This window comes from Ovis canadensis, chromosome 1 (assembly GCF_042477335.2).
Source record: "Ovis canadensis isolate MfBH-ARS-UI-01 breed Bighorn chromosome 1, ARS-UI_OviCan_v2, whole genome shotgun sequence".
NCBI lineage: Eukaryota > Metazoa > Chordata > Mammalia > Artiodactyla > Bovidae > Ovis > Ovis canadensis.
In genome coordinates this window covers 118,875,326-118,895,721 of record NC_091245.1, presented here as the reverse complement: position 1 = coordinate 118,895,721, position 20,396 = coordinate 118,875,326, and the positions used below count along the sequence as shown (strand labels likewise).

At 38.9% G+C, this 20,396-nt stretch overlaps 1 protein-coding gene across 1 annotated transcript in view; it reads left to right on the top strand.

Annotated features, from left to right (window-relative positions):
• TMCO1 (transmembrane and coiled-coil domains 1) overlaps positions 1-20,396 on the top strand; it is a 60,881-nt gene that overhangs the window by 5,637 nt on the left and 34,848 nt on the right. The window contains exons 3-5 of the mRNA XM_069547733.1: positions 4,360-4,419; positions 15,789-15,835; positions 17,438-17,505. Of these exons, the coding sequence (XP_069403834.1) occupies positions 4,360-4,419; positions 15,789-15,835; positions 17,438-17,505 (175 nt within the window). The remainder of the gene's footprint in view (positions 1-4,359; positions 4,420-15,788; positions 15,836-17,437; positions 17,506-20,396) is intronic.

Genomic DNA, 20,396 nt, shown 5'->3' with positions numbered 1-20,396 from the left:
GACCATAAAAAAAGCTGAGCATCGAAATACTGATGGTTTTGAAATGTGATTGTTGGAGAAGACTCTTGAGAGTCCCTTGGACTGCAAGGAGATCAAACTAGTCAGTCCTCAAGGAAATCAATCCTGAATATTCATTGGAAGGACTGATGCTGAAGCTGAAACTCCAATACTTTGGCCACCTGATTCAAAGGACTGACTCATTGGAAAAGACCCTGATGCTGGGAAAGATTGAAGGCAGGTGGAGAAGGGGACAACAGGGGATGAGATGGTTGGATGGCATCAGCAACTCGATGGACATGAGTTTGAGCAAGCTCCAGGAGCTGATGGAGGGAGGCTGGCGTGCTGCAGTCTATTTGAACTGAACATAAAGGATCCTTTGAGAAAATTACCAGATATACAAGATCTTAAAATTTTTTATCTCTGCAAACTACTGGAAAATACACTACATCAAAACAAATGAACAAACCAAAAGAAGAAGAAGATATGAACTCCAGGAAATAGAAGCACCAACACAGGATTCAGTAAAGGGAATCCCCTGGACAATGGTGAAGGCAAATTTAGATCTGACATGCTTAAGAATGTCAGCTTTGCACCATACTGAGCTTGGTAGAAGATGCTAGGAGAAACTTCTTTAGAAAAACTTATAATTCTTAATGATCTGATTTTATACTGGAAAGATGCAGACAGCTAGCCAAGAATTGGGGGCTGAATTAGTGATAAGTATGGAAACAACCAAGGAGAAGGCAATGGCACCCCACTCCAGTACTTTTGCCTGGAACATCCCGTGGACAGAGGAGCCTGGTAGGCTGCAGTCCATGGGCTCGCTAAGAGTCAGGCACGACTGAGCGACTTCACTTTCACTTTTCATTTTCATGCATTGGAGAAGGAAATGGCAACCCACACCAGTGTTCTTGCCTGGAGAATCTCAGGGATGGTGGAACCTGGTGGGCTGCCGTCTATGGGGTCACACAGAGTCGGACATGACTGAAGTGACTTAGCACCATGGAGACAACTGAACAAATGTTTAAATGACATAAATCTGGGGAAAACTTTCAGGAAGGAAAGAATCATCATAGTTTACTGTGTAAATCGCCTGTGAACAGTATTTTCACAGTCATAATTTTGTAAATGTTAAACTCACATTTAACCAAAATTACAACTATGACAATGGGTTTTATGATATTTCAAGACACAGAGGTTCAAACACACACACACAACTTTATGGGAGTTCCCACTGCTATGGCCCAGGTTCAGCCCCTGGTTGGGGAACTAACCTGCTGCATGGCTCTGCCAAAAAAACAGAAGCTATAGGAGTAAATACCAAAACAGTCAGCTGAAAGTGGTAAAAGTGGTTTTTCTTTGAAATGAAGGAAATGGGAAGGTGCAGGGCAATCAGAAGAACTTTGCTTATCTTTAAAACTGCAGGATGACTGACTCCTTAAAAGAGTGTTTTACTGTGATATTTTAAAAATGTTTTTCAGTGACAACTCTCGTTGGATGATCACCAACTTGTGGACTGTTAAAATGCTTACTATGTGATATTTCAAACTTAAATAAAAATCTAATCTATTCACAGCTTTGTTGTTGGTGGTGGTGATTTAGTCTCTAATTCGTGTCCAACTCATTGCGACCCCATTGACTGTGGCCTGCCAGGTTCCTCTGTCCGTGAGATTTTCCCAGCCAATGTGGCCTGCCAGGCTCCTCTGTCCAGGGGATTTTCCCAGCCAAGAATACTGGTTGGGTTGCTGATCTCTTCTCCAGGGGATCTTCCTGACCCAGGGGTGTAATTCATGTCTCCTGTATTGGCAGCACAGACTCAAAATGTAAAATAATAAAATAATTAAAATCTCAAAAAAAAAGTTTGTTGCACTTTTGAGGAATATACAATATAAATAGATTTGAATCACAAATTCAAATCTCATCTTGTGCAGATCTGATCTTAGGCATTATTTGGAGAATACTGATATTATCTAGAAACCTGTGCTACTGTGGTGGACATCCTTGTTGAAAGATACTTTCTTAAAGGTACCAAGTAGTTTGATTCAGGTGATCTCTAGATGAGTGTGCTCTAAATGTCAGTCTTTTTTCATTGTTTTACTTTTATAATATATACTAATGAAAGAACACTTCAATAAATGAGAAAGATTAAAATACTATATATAATTGGATTCGTGTAACAAAATTATTTGAGAACATTTATTAAGTACAGATTATTGTAAAGTATGAAGTATTTCTTTGGTTTAGAGTGAAACATGATAGAGCTTTTAGAATAATTTATAAACTGACAACTCGAATTCAGAATGCAGTAATACCAGATCATAGGCAAAAATATGTTTCACAGTAGACATCTTTTTTTTTTTTTTGGTCAACTCTGATATCTCCATTTCTTAGAGTTTCTTTGTAACTTTGAGAAGTAAAAAAAAATGTTGTATTATCCTGAAAAAGATTTATCTAGTCTTAATCCATTGTGCTAGAAGATCAAGTAATGTTCATAGTATCATCTTATGTTTCTATTTCCTAGCCTTCTGATTTTTTTTTCCCCCAGTTTTTATGCTGCTGCTGCTAAGTCACTTCAGTCGTGTCTGACTATGTGTGAACCCATAGATGGCAGCCCACCAGGCTCCCCCGTCCCTGGGATTCTCCAGGCAAGAACACTGGAGTGGGTTGCCATTTCCTTCTCTAATGTATGAAAGTGAAAAGTGAAAGTGAAGTCGCTCAGTCGTGCCTGACTCTTAGCGAGCCCATGGACTGCAGCCTACCAGGCTCCTCTGTCCATGGGATGTTCCAGGCAAAAGTACTGGAGTGGGGTGCCATTGCCTTCTCCACGGTTTTTATGCAGCCATGGTTAAATGCCAAGTAGTTGTGTTATAGTCCTTCTGGGGTGGGGAGAAATATTTTTTGTTTCTGTAACATCTTGTAGAAAATGACTCTTCCCTTTTATGATCTCATACTAGTAGTTCATTCTAAATCTCTGTCTTTCTCTCCCTATATATGTCATCTTTTATCTTTTTATCTACCTGGAATAGTGCCTATCACTTAGACACCCAATGTGTATATTTACACACATGTACTCAGATTTTATTTTAGTCAGAATTTTACCATTTTATTTGTAATTGTGGAGTTAAATTGAATTTTACATCTCTGATAAAGGAATAACACCAATTTTGCTTTTAAAATTCAAGCAGCATACTTAATATAGTAAGGGAAAGATTCCTACCTGCAATTCTCTTTAATGCAACTTTTAGAAATAATACATATACTATACCATGTGCTAGTAAAGGAAGTATACTAAGATAAGAAGCAAATAATGTAAATAAAGGTTTTACTGTATATATTGCTAGTCCATTCATAGGTGGTTCTTCTCTAGGGAATCTTCCTGACCCAGGGATGGAACCTGGGTCTCCTGCATTGCAGGCAAATTCATTACCATCTGAGCCACTAGGAAAGCTTCATAGGTGATTAAAGATAGTAAGCATAAAATATAAATATGTTACATTATTCTTCTTCCAAAACTCACTCTTACTCTATCGTTATATTAATTGAAAAGTCTCAGGAAATGTTCATCTTAGCTGTTTTGACTCTCCTGATCTTCCTACCCTGTGCATTCTATACTGTAATTGTTATTTGATTATGTGCCCTCACTAGATTACTTTTTAGATGGCAAGGATCATGTTTATCTTTTTATCTACCTAGAATGGTGCCTATTACTTTGGCACACAACTGAATGAGTGAATGCCCATTTTCTATAGTGAATTTGAGACTGGAACTACAATTAATCACCTGAGGAAGCAGAATTTTAAATTGTGCTTGAAAGTGAAAGTGAAGTAGCTCAGTCATGTCCTACTCTTGGTGACCCTGTGGACTGTAGCCTACCAGGCTTCTCCATCCATGGGATTCTCCAGGCAAGACTACTGGAGTGGGTTGCCATTTCCTTCTCCAGGGGATCTTCCCGACCCAAGGATCAAACCGGGGTCTGCTGCATTGCAGGCAGACGCTTTAACCTCTGAGCCACCAGGGAAGCAGAATTTTAAATTGTGCTGAGATTCTGCCTAAGGCAGTCTCAGCTAATGGCCTGAAAATCATCTCAGTTTTGATTATAACTTTGTCTTTATGAAGTCTTTTTTGGGTATTTGATTAATGATGCTTACAATATTACTGTTACACTCTTGGAATATTGCGTCTACCTTTTACTGTCAGCAGGTGTGGGAGCACACCAGTTAACTTAATCATGACCACCGTCAAAGCCAATGTGTAACTTTCTTGTAAGCTTCTTTCAGTGGTTCAGCTGTGATAAAATATAGTCTTTGTTTCTTGAGTGTAATGCATAATTAATTTTTTATGATGTCACTATGTTTACAGTGGAAAAGAAGAAGGAAACAATAACAGAGTCAGCTGGTCGACAACAAAAAAAGAAAATCGGTAAGATAAGTTATTGGTATATACAATATTTTAAGGTTTTCTTGGAAAAATAAATTCTTAGATAATGAAAATATAAGAAAATTTTTTTGTTTTTTCAAAAAATGTTTGGCTGTGCTGGTTCTTTGTTGCTGCACAGGCTTCTTTCTAGTTGCAGCAATCAGGGGCCCGGGGCTCCTCTCTAGTTGCAGTGTGTGGGCCTTGCATTGTGCTGGTTTCTGTTGTTGTGAAGCACAGGCTCTAGGGCTTGTGGGCTTTTTTTTTTTTTTTAATAAAGTTTTCAGTAGTGATAACTCATGTTTGTATAGATTTACAGTCTACTAGGGCACTTGCATACGTTATCTTGCATGCATGTGTGCTAAGTCACTTCAGTCATGTCCAACTCTGTGCGACCCTGTGGACTGCAGCCTGCCAGCCTCCTCTGTCCAAGGGATTCTCCAAGCAAGAATCCTGGAGTGGGTTGCCATGCCCTCCTTCAGGGAATCTTCCTGACCCAGGAATTGAATCTGTGTCTCATGACTAACCTGCTTTGGCAGTCAGGTTCTTTACTGCTAGTGCCACCTGGGAAGCCTTGTACATTATCTTACGTGATTCTTCTACCATATTGTAGGACAAGTTCAAGCACTTCCTTTATTTTTGCTCTTAGCTTTGAAATTTCAATTTAGTAGAATGATGTTGACAGTCATGGTTTTTGAACTTGGCTGAAGGGTCTTAGCATAGTTTGTAAAATTGTTTTGTTTTTCTTAACTGATATGATTATTTCCAGTTTAATCTGAGTTACGTGTGTTTATTGTTGCCATGACTTCCTTACTGAGAATTGACTGGTAATGGAAACCCACCAACATGTAGGAAATTTTCTGCTGAATAATTTTACCTACTCTGCAAAATAATTGTTTTTGGTTTTTCAGTGTAATTTGAATTTAATTACAGAATGTAATTCTGTTCCAAAAAGACAATTTATAAATGGCTATATATAATTTATATTTATACTTTATGATGCTTCCTGATTCTAAAATCAGGAAAAAATTGTTGTGAAATTGTGTATTTGGATCAAAAACTATGTCTCTATACCTGGATCATTGCTGTTAAATCCTGGAAGGTTACTCTACCAGGCTTGACTATACCAGTGTCCTTTACTAGTTATTGTTGTTGTTTAATCACTAAGTTGACGCTGATTCTGCAACCATAGACTGTAGCCTGCTAGGCGTTTCTGTCCATGGGATTTCCCAGGCAAGAATACCGGAGTGGGTTGCCGTTTCCTTCTCCAGGATCTTCCCGACCCAGAGATCGAACCTGCATCTCCTGCACTGGGAGACGGATTCTTTACCACTGAGCCACCAGGGAAGCCCTGTTTCCTGTTCTGGTTAAAGCTTCTCAACTTAGTGTAGGGATATTAGATGTGTTCTTAATGGCCTGATCATTCAGTTCCATGGCAAAGTGCTATTGTACATCTATTCTGTATGGGTATACCAGTGTACTACTCTGTATACCCAGTCACTCTGGTAGGCGTTGAGGCAACAAAGTAGAAAAGTAATTCTGTCTTTTAAGGGATAAACAGGGAAAACAAACCAATGCAGTGTAATACATATTTTTTAGAGATACATTCTGAATATCATAAAAGTAAAGAGAAAGGATATTCAAACCAATCTATGGGATCAGGTTTTCTTGGAGATAATGCTTTAAGTTGAATCTCAACGCTTTAGTGTGTATTAACTAAGTAAAAATATAAATAAATACTGGTCAGTTGGACCATCTGCAAAACCCTGAAGTAAGCCTTTACATATTTTTTAACTCTTTTGAAAATGGTATGTTGTAGTGAACAGTGTTCCTTCATTTTTAGTGATGAGAAAATCGAGGTTAAGTAAGTTCCTCTTGGTCGATCAGTGGTATGGTGCAATTAAGTCAGTGGTAGAGAAGGGATTTGAACCTGTACATTCATAACTTTAGAATCCACATTTTTAAGTCTTGTATATTCTTGGCAGGATAGGCATATGCAAAAGCATAGAGCCGTCAAATAGCAAGGTATATACCTGGAACTATAAATAGTATACTATAACAAGTAAAAAAAGTATGTGTAACATACAAGCAGATGAGCCTAGGGAAATGAGTAGTGCCTAGTCCATAAAGGTCCTTATAAATTAAACTAAGGGAAGGAGGTTAACGTATGTAGAAAGGAATTTAAGCAGGTTTGAAATCACATTTTAAGGAAGACAAATCTGGCAGTATTTGGAGGATAAACCAGAGAGGGGATCATTCTGGAGGTAGGGAAGTTAGGAGATTTTTCAGGTATCCTTGGCGTACAAATAGCATAGCCAGAACCTGAACAGTGGTGCTGGGACTGGAGTAGGTGGCACATACTCAAAGAATTCAGGCAGGCAGATGTGACACAACTTGATGACCTTTTAGATGTGAGGTATGTAGAGAAGAATGGGTCTGGGAAGAAGCCTGGATTTTTGATGGGAACAAGAAATATTGGAAGAGTAGCAGATTGGGATAAGGAACAAGAGAGGATGATTTCAGTTTTGAGCATGTTGGATTTGTTGTGCCTCTGTGACAATAGGGTGGAAATATTTGGTACACCATTGGATGTATGGTTTGGAGCTGGCAGAGAGGTAAAGGCTACAAATAGAGTTTCTTTGTTTATTATTTTTAAAAGTTTATTCAGTTTTTGTCTGTGCTGGGTCTTCGTTGCTATTCAAGGGCTTACTCTAGTTGCAGCGAACATGGGCTACTCTGCGTTGCAGCGCGCAGGCTTCTCATTGAGGTGACTTCTCTTACTGCAGGGCACAGGCTCTAGGCACACAGACGTCAGTGGTTGCAGTGCACAGGCCCAGTGATTGTGGCTCGAGGGACTCTAGAGTGCAGGCTCAGTAGTTGTGGTGCATGCTCTGTGACATATGGGGCCTTCCTGGACCAGGAATTGAACATCGAACACCTGTCCCCAACATTGGCTGGCAGATTCTTAACCACGAGATCACCAAGGTTGTTATCGTTCAGTCACTAAATTGTGTCTGACTCTTTGTGACCCTGTGGACTGCAGCATGCCATGCTTCTCTGTCCTTCAATATCTCCTGGAGTTTGCTTGAACTCGTGTCCATTCAGTCAGTGATACCATCCAACCATCTCATCCTCTGGACCACCAGGAAAGCACCTACAAATAGAGTTTAACGTCATATGATTATAAATTGTAATTAGGTCCACAAACTAAGTGAGATAACACAGTGAGGCCATAGAAAGTAAGAAAAGCAAAGGGCTGAGGATGGAGAGAGTCCTGAAGCATAATCATTTAAGGAGTAGGAGAAGAAGTGGAGCTCAAAAAAATAATGCCAGAGCTTTTGGAAAAGAGTTGTGTCACAGAAGTTGAGGGGAGAATTTCAGGGGACAGGAATGGTTAGAGGGTAGGTGTTAAATATCTAAGAGGCAAAACAAAGATGTTAGTGGTTTAGGAAGAATAATTTCAGTGGCATGGGATTTCCCTGCTGGCCCAATAATTAAGAATCTGCTTTCCAGTGTAGGAGGTGCGGGTCGGATCCCTGGTCTGATCAGGGAGCTAGGATCCTACGTGCCATGGGACAACTAAGTCAACGCACCACAACTAAGACCTAACCCAGCCAAATAAACATTTTTAAAAAGAGAATAGTTTCAGTGGCATTATAGGGGACAGAAGTCTTATTGTATAGATAGGGAAATAATGCATGTGAGAAAGTAAAGACATTGAATATAGGCAGTTTATAGCTTTGTTATAAAGGATAAGTAAGATATAAAAATGGAAGGCACATTACCCCCTGCCCTTACAGTGACAGCACAGAGTGTCTACACTCAAATTATTTCAAATTAATTTAACGTGGGAGGTAACCTTGAATTGTTTGCTCACCAAAATGTCATCAGAATGTAAAAGAAATAATATTTATGAAGTTACTTATCGAACTCTTATAAAAAGTTACAAGACATAATATTTAATAGCAGTTGCTTGAAGGGCAAACCTCCTATCCATTCTGTAGATTTATAAATTTTAGTCCTAAATTAAGCCAGGCTGTCATCACTACAAAGCTAGTGGAGGTGATGGAATTCCAATTAAGCTATTTCAAATCCTAAAAGATGATGCTGTGAAAGTGCTGCACTCAATATGCCAGCAGATTTGGAAAACTCAGCAGTGGCCACAGGGCTGGAAAAGGTCAGTTTTCATTCCAATCCCAAAGAAAGGCAATGCCAAAGAATGTTCAAACTACCACATAATTGCACTCATCTCACACTTTAATAAAGCAGTGCTCAAAATTCTCCAAGCCAGGCTTCAACAGTACGTGAACCGTGAACTTCCAGAGTTCAAGCTGGGTTTAGAAAAGGCCCAGGAACCAGGAATCAAATTGCCAACATCTACAGATCATTGAAAAAGCAATGGAATTCCAGAAAAACATCTACTTTGGCTTTATTGACTATGCCAAAGCCTTTGACTGTGTGGACAACAAGAAACTGGGGAAAATTCTTCAAGAGATAGGAATACCAGACCACTTGACCTGCCTCCTGAAAAATCTGTATGCAGATTAGGAAGCAACAGTTAGAACTTGACATGGAACAACCGACTGGTTCCAATTGCAAAAGGAGTACGTCAAGGCTGTATATTGTCACCCTGATTATTTAACTTATATACAGAGTAAATCATGTGAAATGCCAGATTGGATGAATGGATGAAGCATAAGCTGGAATCAGGATTGCACAGAGAAATACCAATAACCTCAGATATACAGATGACACCACCCTTATGGCAGAAAGTGAAGAAGTACTAAAGAGCCTCTTGATAAAAGTGAAAGAGGAGAGTGAAGAAGTTGGCTTAAAACTCAGCATTCATAAAACTAAGATCATGGCATCCAGTCCCATCATTTCATGGCAGATAGATGGGGAAACAATGGAAATAGAGACTTTATTTTTTGGGCTCCAAAATCACTGCAGATGGTAACTGCAGCCATAAAATTAAAAGACGCTTGCTCCTTGGAAGAAAAGCTCTGACCAACCTAGACAACATATTAAAAAGCAGAACCATTACTTTACCATCAAAGCTCCATCTATTCAAAGCAATGGTTTTTTCAATAGTCGTTTATAGATGTGAGAGTTGGACTATAAAGAAAGCTGAGCACCGAAGAATTGATGCTTTTGACCTCTGGTGTTGGAGAAAGCTCTTAAGAGTCCCTTGGACTGCAAGAAAGTCCAACCAGTCAATCCTAAAGGAAATCAGTTCTGAATATTCATTAGAGGGACTGATGCTGAAGCTGAAACTCCCAATACTTTGGCCATCTGATGTGAAGAACCCACTCATTGGAAAAGACCCTGATGCTGGGAAAGATTGAAGCCAGGAGGAGAAGGGGGCAACAGAGCATGAGATGTTTGGATGGCATCACCAACGAGATGGACGTGAGTTTGAGTAGGCTTTGGGAGTTGGTGATGGACAGGGAAGCCTGGTGTGCTGCAGTCCATCGGGTCGCAAAGAGTTGGACACAACTGAGTGACTGAACTGGCTGATCAGAAATCTTTAAACCTAAACTTGTATTATTTGGGCCTTTATAAAATTGCTTCAACTGTATTTTGCCTTGACATAGCACTTTAGGTATGTCATGAAAAACTCAGCCAGATACAATTGTATTTTAGTAGTACTATGGACTGTTTATTGAGAACATTATATTATTTACATTAGATGGTATTCTTTTGACAAGAGATTATAGAAACTCTAGTAGTTTAAAATATCAAGACAAGCAGTGATTCTCATAAATAATTGATTTACTTTTATCTTACTGACACTGTTTGAACTGATGGTTTTTCTTCCTACTTTAAACCAGCTGCTAATAAGCATAGAGTCAGATTTGCTGTTCATTTCCAGCAGCTTTATGAGACCATTAAATGCCTTTCTGTCACTGACCCTATCTATCAATGTAATTTTATTATGTAACCCGGGAAATTCCATGGACGGAGGAGCCTCGTAGGCTACAGTCCATGGGGTCGCTAAGAGTCGGACACGACTGAGTGACTTCACTTTCACTTTTCAGTTTCATGCATTGGAGAAGGAAATGGCAACCCACACCAGTGTTCTTGCCTAGAGAATCCCAGCGACAGGGGAGCCTGGTGGGCTGCCGTCTATGGAGTCGCGCAGAGTCGGACACGACTGAAGCGACTTAGCAGCAGTAGCAGCAACCCTTATTTTTACTTTTCTCAGATTCCCTACTTGGGCTTCTTTAAAAATTAAATGTTTAGGGACTTCCCTGGTAGTCCAGTGGGCTAAGATTCTGCACTAAAAATACAGGGGCCTTGGGCTCAATCACTGGTCAGGGAGCTGGATCCCACTTGGCACTTGCTGCAACTAAAAGATCCCTCAAACTGCGACCAAGACCCAGCACAGCCAAATAAATAAACATATATATACTGGGCGTCCCAGGTGGCAGTAGTGATAAAGAACCCACCTGCCAACACAGGAGACGTAAGAGACACAAGTTTGATCCCTGGGTCAGGAAGATCCCCTGGAGGAAGGAATGGCTACCCACTCCAGTATTCTTGTCTGGAGAATCCTACAGTCAGAGGAGCCTGGGGGGTTACAGTCCATCGGGTCCCAGAGAGTTGAATATGACTGAAGCGAGTTAGTATGCATTATACACACACACACACAGTGATGAGGGGACTATAAAGAGTGATATTGCTGCTTTGAAAGAAGGGAGTTTTTAATAAGAGGGGAAAGGTCAGCAAATTCAGTGTTTCAGAGAATCAAAATGTCATTGATATCACTTAGGTGACGCCCTTAGATTGTGGTGTTAGGTAGAGCCATTAATTTGAAACTGAGGTGTCTGAAGACTATATTTTTCATTCTTGATTTCAGGAGCAGATATTTTGGTCATTTTTTGTTTCCCTCTCATAGACGATATACTACTTTTGATGTATTTTATTTAGCTCTTTGGCTATAGTAAGCTATCTCAAGTAATGAGGAACTTAAGGGTATATGTGATCAAGAATTCAGGAAAAGCTGAACTAACTGGTTACAAGAAGGCAAGAACTGTGTTAAAGCAATTCCTGCAGACAGAGCAAGCCCTGAGATAAGCCAGACATTGTGCTCACTATAAATTTATAGTACCTTTCTCTCTTCTGGTATGCAGTGCTTCACAGGATTTAATTTTTGCTTGCACCTAACTTTGGCTTGTATCCTACAGTTCTTTCTATATAGTATTTCTCATACATGGTCTCTAGGCCACCCATATCAGTTTTGCTTGAGATGTTTGTTAAAATGAAGGGTTCTGAGTCTTTGTTGTTGTTCAGTTGCTCAGTTGTGTCCAGCTCTTTGCAACTCCATGGACTGCAGCACTCCAGGCTTCCCTGTCCTTCACCATCTCCCAGAGCTTGCTCAAACTCATGTCCATTGAGTTGGTGATACCATCCAACCATCTCGTCCTCTGTCGTCCCTTTCTCCTACTGCCTTCAATCTTTCCCAGCATCAGGGTCTTTTCCAAAGAGTTGGCTCTTCACATCAGGTTAACGGAGTATTGACTCTGAATCTTACTCCTAGGTTTTACTGAATCAGAAGTTTTAATCCAGTGTCTAAGACTGTATTATCCAATTCTGCACCCTCTAGCTACCTTTGACTGTTAAATTAATTGAAATTAAATGAAGTTGAAATTTTAGGACCTCAATCACACTGGTCATATTTTACTGCTCAGTAGCTATACGTAGCTATATTGATAGCACAGATATAAGATATTTTTATAATTGTAGAAAGTTCTTTTAGAATAGTATTGCTAAAGAAATCAAGATTTTCCAAAGGAGGTGACATAAGAGCTGAGGCTTAAAAGTTGAGTTATAGGCTAGCCAGGAAAGGATTTGATAGGCTAGGATGAAATAGTCTAGGTAGAAGGGTAGCCAGTCATTCCAATTTGTTTCGCCCAAGGAGTTTCTTGGGATGTGAGATTTTCAGAGCTAAAACTGGAACAGTCTAGGAAAGCTGGGACACTTGGTCACCCAAGGTAAAAGAAACTTTATGCACAAAGATGCTGAATCAAGAGAAAATCATCATATATAAAGGAACTTTGGTGAGGTGAGAACGTAAAAATTTATGGGAGTGGTCAGAAATGTGGCTTCAGAAGGAAACAGGAGCCAGATACAGAACTTGCAAGTGATATTGAAACATCATCTTGGGACTTCTCTGGTGGTCCAGTTCCACTGGAGTCTGCACTTCCACTGCAGGGGATAAGGGTTTGATCCCTGGTCAGGGATCTAAGATCCCACATGCTGCATGACACACCCAAGAAAAAGAGAGAGAAAGAAATAAACATGATCTTATAGGGATAAAAAGCCATGGAAGGACACTCTTGGTGAGTATCATGATCTTGTTCAGTTTGCCTTTTGGTAGATCTGATATGCATTTATGTGGAATGTGAATTTGAGGAGAGAAGTTTGGAGACAGTGAGGTCTGTTAGGAGGTTGGAAAGCAATATAGGTAAGAGATGTTGGAAGTGATAGTAAGGAGGAGGGGAGGTGGTAGATTTCATAAGTTTATGAGGTGTAATGAATAGAACTGGGTGTTTGATTGAAGATAGAGTAGGAAGTCAAGGATGTGCAGGTTTCTAGCACAGATGCTTTTCTATACCTTTCTTTTCATGTCTCAGTGGCAGTCCTTTTCCATTTCTACTTGTTCTTTGCCTGTTTAACTTCTAGTTATCTCTTACCCCAGTCCTCAAACCCCCAGTTTTAAAATGTCTTATTATATTGTAAGAGAGCTGTTCAATAGAAAAGGAGGTCTAGCCCTTGAGATACACCTTAGCTCCATCCCATTTTGTTCATTTTCTTCCATATATCTTCACCTTCAGCTCTTTCCTGCCTGTATCCTTTCCTCCATGGAGAACAAACTGGGTAGGAACTGTTTAAGACAAAGAGTCATACATTCATCTCACCCATGCGTTGTTTGAAAACTGCAGTCCAGTCTGCAGTTCCTGTACGCCTGTTTTTCTTCCTTCCATTCTTTTACCTGCCTGAACTTGCCAGCGCTCATACCACTTTAATATATTCCAATTGTATGTTTTTTTTTATTTTAGAGGGTTTTTTATATTTTTATTTCATAATATTCTTGTGAGGGTATGAATTGGTGTGTGTTTTGATCATTCATTTATCCGTAGTACCCAGAAAAGTGCTTGGCATGTAGTAGGTAGTCAATAAGTATTTGTTGAGTGAATTAATCCTGGTGATAAAAATACATGATCAAAGAAAGCAGTAGCATGGTATATATAGAGATCATTGGATTGGAGGTTGGGAAACTTGGATTGTAGCCTTGGCTTTGCCATAAAATACCTGTGTGGGCTCTGAGAAGTCACTTCTCCTTTGCTGGACCTCAGTTTCTTCATAGGCACAGCAATAAAGTCCAATATGTTGATGGGAAACTCAGCAGTGGCCACAGGACTAGAAAAAGTCAGTTTTCATTCCAATCCCAAAGAAGGGCAGTACTAAAGAATGTTCAAGCTACCGTGCAGTTGCTCTCATTTCACATGCTAGCCAGATAATGCTCAAAATCCTCCAAGCTAGGCTTTAGCAGTACATGAACCAAGAACTTCTAGATGTACATGCTGGATTTAGAAAAGGGAGAGGAACCAGCGATCATATTGCCAACATCCATCGGACCATAGAAAAAGCAAGAGAATTCCAGAAAAACATCTACTTCTGCTTCATTGACTACATTAAAGACTTTTTCTGTGTGGATCACAACAAACTGGAAAATTCTTCAAGAGACAGGAATACCAGACCACCATACCTGTCTCTTGAGAAACCTATATTTAGGACAAGAAGCAATAGTTAGAACTGGACATAGAACAACAGACTGGTTCAAAATTGGGAAAGGAGCACCTCAAGACCGTATATTGTCACCCTGCTTATTTAACTTACATGCAGAGTACATCATGTGAAATGCTGGGCTAGATGACCCACAAGCTGGAATCAAAGATTGCTGGGAGAGATATCAATGACTTCAGATATGCAGATGATACTACCCAAATGGCAGGAAACAAAGAGGAACTAAAGAACCGCTTGAGGAAGGTAAAAGAGGGGAGTGAAAAAGCAGGATTAAAACTCAACATTTAGAAAACTAATATCATGGCATCCGGTCCCATCACTTTATGACAAATTGATGGGGAAACAATGGAAACAGTGACAGATATTCTTTTCTTGGGCTCCAAAATCACTGCAGATGGTGACTGCAGCCATGAAATTTAAAAAACACTTGCTTCTTGGAAGAAAAGCTATGAAAAACCTAGACAGTATATTGAAAAGCAGAGACATCACTTTGTGGACAGAGGTCCATATAGTCAAAGCTATGGTTTTTCCAGTGGTCATGCTTGGATATGAGAGTTGGACCATAAACAAGGCCAAGAGCCGGAGCTTCGATGCTTTCAGATTCTGGTGGTTCTCAAGAGAAGACTCTTGAGAATCCCTTGGACAGCAAGGAGATCAAACCAGTCAATCCTAAGGGATATCAGCCCCTAACATTCATTAGAAAGACTGATGCTCAAGCTGAAGCTCCAGTAGTTTGGCCACCTGATGCGAAGAACTGACTCATTGGACAAGACCCTGATGTTAGGAAAGCTTGAGAGCAAGAGGAGGAGGGGACGACAGAAAGATGAGATGGTTGGATGACATCACTAACTCCACATGAATTTAAGCAAACTCCAGAAGACAGTAGAGAACAGGGAAACCTGGTGTGCTGCAGTTCATGGGGTTGCAAAAAATGGTACACAACTTAGCAACTGAACAACAGTGTTCATGGGATACAGTAGATAAGAGCATTAATATGTAGCTGAAACTTCTTTAGCAGTTTAGATTTGGTGTATATAACAATTTTTTTGAAATATATGTCAAATTTCCTAGCTTTCCAAGTGACTTAAATATGAAAGTATGCTTATTTTTAGCTTCATTTGACTGTAAGATGAAACAAGCTGAACCTAACTTTATCTTAATTGGCTTTTAATTTTTAGATGCTATGCTTTCTTAAACTGAAAAAGGGGGAAAGAAACTTGAGATGGGTAATTAATATTTGAAATCTAAGTGTAGTCATTATGATTATACCTCCCACTGATATAATAATGACTATATCTTAATGTACAGAGCTGAAACACTTAATACCAGAGGTAATTTTTAAAATTAAAATTTAAAGATTTTTATTTATTTAAATTGAACTATTTTAGTGCTCTCCTGCATTTGAATTTTCTGTTAGTACAAAGTATATGGTATTCCGGAGTATTCAGCTTATCTTATTAAGTGATAACTGAGACAGAAACATTGTAGTCACCAGTCAGTGACAGTTTAACATCTGCTTCTTGCTCAGTGCTGTGTATATTAACTAGTTCATTAATTCCTTGCAGAGCGGCAAGAAGAGAAACTGAAGAATAACAACAGAGATCTGTCAATGGTAAGAGTCCTAAATATAACTTCATGATAAACCACATGTTTTTCAGCAAAAGACCATGATTTGCATCAAGTACATTGCACTTTACCTCTTCAGAAATTTATAGTTACGCATGCTATAAATAATGTAATGGGTGTTCTTAGACCAAATAGAAGTGAAAATGTGCTTACAGGGCTGAAGCTTCATGTTGGTAATATGAATAGCTTCTTTTTTTAAGAGTGTCTTGAGGTCATAATTTTGTCATTTACACACAGTTTTTTTTTGTTTTTTTGTTTTGTTTTGTTTTTTTAGCTTCTCCCTTATGTTTTCAAATGAAGTCACTTATTTTCTTTTCTTCCTTACATTATTACTGAATCTTTGGCTTTTGGTGACCTGGTAATCCCATCATAAGCTTTGGAACATCATAGATGGCCTTTATTCTTTAAGAGGCCTTTTGCTCTGAAGGTCAGGCATATCATAAAGTGTAAGGAAAAGTGTTTTTATTAGCCATTTACTCATTATTTATAAAGAGTAGAGTGTTTTCAAGCATGTCTTTCTGAGGCATAGGTAGGCGAATTATATGGCTTGACTAATTTTTCTGCCTAATTTCTGTATATTCAAACAAGACACTTAAATTGTGCAACAGTTATCATTTGCTTACTGAGAGACCTTTGCTATATATATTATTTTATCTTCTGTTTCTTAAAACTCTGTTTTAAAAAAATGTATTTATTTGTTCATTTATTTGGCTGTCAGGTTGCATCACATGGGATCTTTCATTGCAGTTCACAGACTCTCTAGTTGTCGCGTGCAGGCTTCGTTGCTCCCTGGCATGCGGTATCTTAATTCTCCACCCAGGGATTGAACCTGCATCCCCTGCATTGCAAGGTGGATTCTTAACTACTGGACCACCAGAGAAGTGCCTTGAAATTCTTTTTAAGAAAGATTATAATTTAGAAGTATAGTTTTTTGAAAATAGCTTTTCTGTTGTCATAGTTACTCCACGTTCAAGAGACCAAATTTGAAAACTGCAGAAAGAAGAGATAAAATTTTCTGATAAACTGTTAGTCATGCCTTTATGATCTTTTGTTTATTTATACTTTTATGGCACATGTAATTAAGAAAGTAGCTAGCCTCAAGAAACAAAATACCTTATATACTTGAACATGTAACTTTTTTTTGCTTGATCAAGAGGTAGAGGTTGGTAGTCCCGGGCTGGTGTGGCAGCACAGTAGTGTCACTAAAGACTCCAGTTAGCCTTCCTTAGCTTATGGTCATTTGGTTGTTTGATGTTGCTTTACTGTCAGGAATTACGTTCTTCATTCCAGACAGGAAGTATGGTCAGAAGGCCTAAAGGGATGCTAGCCAAGTTTGCCCCTTTTAAAAGTTTTGGTTAGTACTTGTACTCATCACTCGTTGGCCGGAATTAGGTCATGTGGGCACTGCAGTACGGTTCATCAGAAGGTGACAAGGAGAAGAGGCCTTGGAGGTGGAGGATGGGTTAGACAACAGACAATTTTTTGCCAAGGAGCATCTTTTAAAAATTATATGATATCAAAATTTGGGGGCATATGCTTTAGTAGTGGTTTTCCTTTAGTGTGAAGTGACAATTTGTTGATCTTACAGGTTCGAATGAAATCCATGTTTGCAATTGGCTTTTGTTTTACTGCCTTAATGGGAATGTTTAATTCCATGTAAGTATCCTTTTATATGGCTTTATCTAACTTGCTCTGTGTGGACAATTAACTTTTTTGTAATATTTTGATATTTCATATTTACAGAAAAGTTATAAGACTATATATCCATTAACCAGATTCACAATTGTTAACGTTTTTCCTCATTTGCTTTCTTTTTTTCTGTTTCTCTATATCATAAATATTTGTGCTCATTCATATATTATTTTTATAAATTTTTCTGAATCTTTCAGAAGTTTGATGTGGATTTCATGCCCCTTTACTCATAACTACTAAAACTATGTGTTACCTAAGAACATGGACATTCTCTCATCCTCAATCCAGTTGTCAAAATTCAGGGAAATTTAATTTTGTTAGAATACAGTTACATGGTAACTTTTTCACCCTCTTAATTTTGAGGTTATCTTATTTATAAAGTGAAGACTAAGCTATTATGAGGACTCTAAAAAGAGTTTAGTATGTCCCTTGGGTTTTTAAGTTCCTTTTTAGCAAACTGCTTCCCAATGAAGGTAGTCAGTCATTCAGAGATATTTTGATTCTTAAAATAATCTTTACAACTGTAATCTTGTTTAACGATAAGGTAAGCTACTGTTTTCTAAACTAATGCGTAGCAGGCCTGAATGATTATGGGACTGATTTTGACAGAAGCTGGGAAAATAGCCAAAGATGACAAGCAATCATTTATTACCTTTCAAAGCTCACCTGAGCTATCCCATACATATTAGGATTGTCCTCTTACTCTTCTCTTTCCCCGCTCCCTGCTTCATTTCTGTCTCTCCCTTCCCTTGTACTCATCCCCTCAACACTAGTCTGTTTTCTTCACACCTGTTAAGTACCTACTTTGTGCCAGGAATTGTGCTAGGTATCAGAATATAACAAATAAGATGTGTTCCTTGCCCTTAATAGTGTCAAAATTTTATGGAAAGAAAAGACCAATAAATCAATACATTAATGGATGTTACCAGACATAAGTGCGTGTGAAGTATATAGTACGGGGGTGGAAAGGGACTGGTTAGGTGAGAGACCAAAGGGAATGTCCAAAATTATTTCAATACAAAATTTCCACTTAACTAGTGATTTTGAAAAGGACCTTTGGAAGATTAAATAACTTGCCCAGGTTATATAGAAGTCTCATAAGTTCTAATTTATAACTCTTATCTCAGTATTCTTTTTTCACTGCTATGCTTTCTCTTATTTCTTGGATATATTTTACCATGAATTACCAGTCAAATCAAACACTGAAAGATTTTATAGTTAACTAGCAAGCTTAAGGTTATGACCAACCTAGACAGCATATTAAAAAGCAGAGACATTACTTTATCAACAAAGGTCCATCTAGTCAAGGCTGTAGTTTTTCCAGTGGTCGTGTGTGGACGTGAGAGTTGGACTATAAAGAAAGCTGAGCACAGAAGAATTGATGCTTTTGAACTGTGGTGTTGGAGAAGACTCTTGAGAGTCCCTTGGACTGCAAGGAGATCCAACCAGTCCATCCTAAAGGAGATCAGTCCTGGGTGTTCATTGGAAGGACTGATGTTGAAGCTGAAACTCCAATACTTTGGCCACCTGATGCAAAGAGCTGACTCATTGGAAAAGACCCTGATGCTGGGAAAGATTGAAGGCAGGAGGAGAAAGGGATGACAGGATGAGATGGTTGGATGGCATCACCAACTCAGTGAACATGGGTTTGGGTCGACTCCGGGAGTTGGTGATGGACAGGGAGGCCTGGCATGCTGTGGTTCATGGGGTCGTAAAGAGTCGGACACAACTGAGCGACTGAACTGAACTGAACTAAGCAAGCTTAACTAGTAAGTTAACTGGTAAGCTGTGTGGATCACAACAAACTGGAAAATTCCTGAAGAGGTGGGAATATCAGACTGTCTTACCTGACTCCTGAGAAACCTGTATGCAGGTCAAGAAGCAACAGTTAGAACCAGACATGGAACAATGGACTGGTTCAAAATTGGGAAAGGAGTATATCAAGGCTGTATATTGTCACCCTGTTTGTTTAACTTATATGCAGAGTACATTATGCAAAATGCTGGATGGTTCACAAGCTAGAATCAAGATTGCTGGGAGAAATATCAGTAACTTCAGATATACAGATGATGAAAGTAGAAGAGGAGAGTGAAAAAGCTGGCTTAGAAGTCAACATTCAGAAAGCTAATATCATGGCATCTGGTCTCATCACTTCATGGCAAATAGATGGGGAAACAATGGAAACAGTGACAGGTTTTATTTTCTTGGGCTCCAGAATTACTTCAGATAGTGAATACAGGCATGAAATTAAAAGATGCTTCCTCTTTGGAAGAAAAGATATGACAAACCTAGACAATGTATTAAAAAGCAGAAATGTTACGTTGCCAATAAAGGTCTATGTAGTCAAAGCTATGGTTTTTCCAGTGGTCATGTGTGGATATGGGAGTTGAACTATAAAGGTGGCTGAGTGCAAGAAGAATTGATACTTTTGAAATGTGGTGTTGGAGAAGGCTCATGAGAGTGAGTCCCTTGCAGTCAAGCCTGAGAGAAGTCAGTCCTGAATATTCTTTGGAATCACATGAATATAATGCTATATAATATAATATAGCATTATGATAGTGCTATATTAGCATCATAGTGCTATTATAGTGCTACAATCATAGTGCTACTGTAGTGCCATCATAGTGCTGTTATAGCTTCATATAGTGCTATAACATAGCATTATAGCACTACTATATAATATAATATAGCATTATATTCATGTGATTTCCTTTCTTAATGTTATTTGTGAACATTGTGGTGTGAAAGCCTGCTCTATGGAAGGGACATCTGCTTCAAATATATATATATATATTTAATATTTATTTATTTGGCTGTGTTGGGTCTTAGTTGCAGCATATGGGATCTTCACTAAG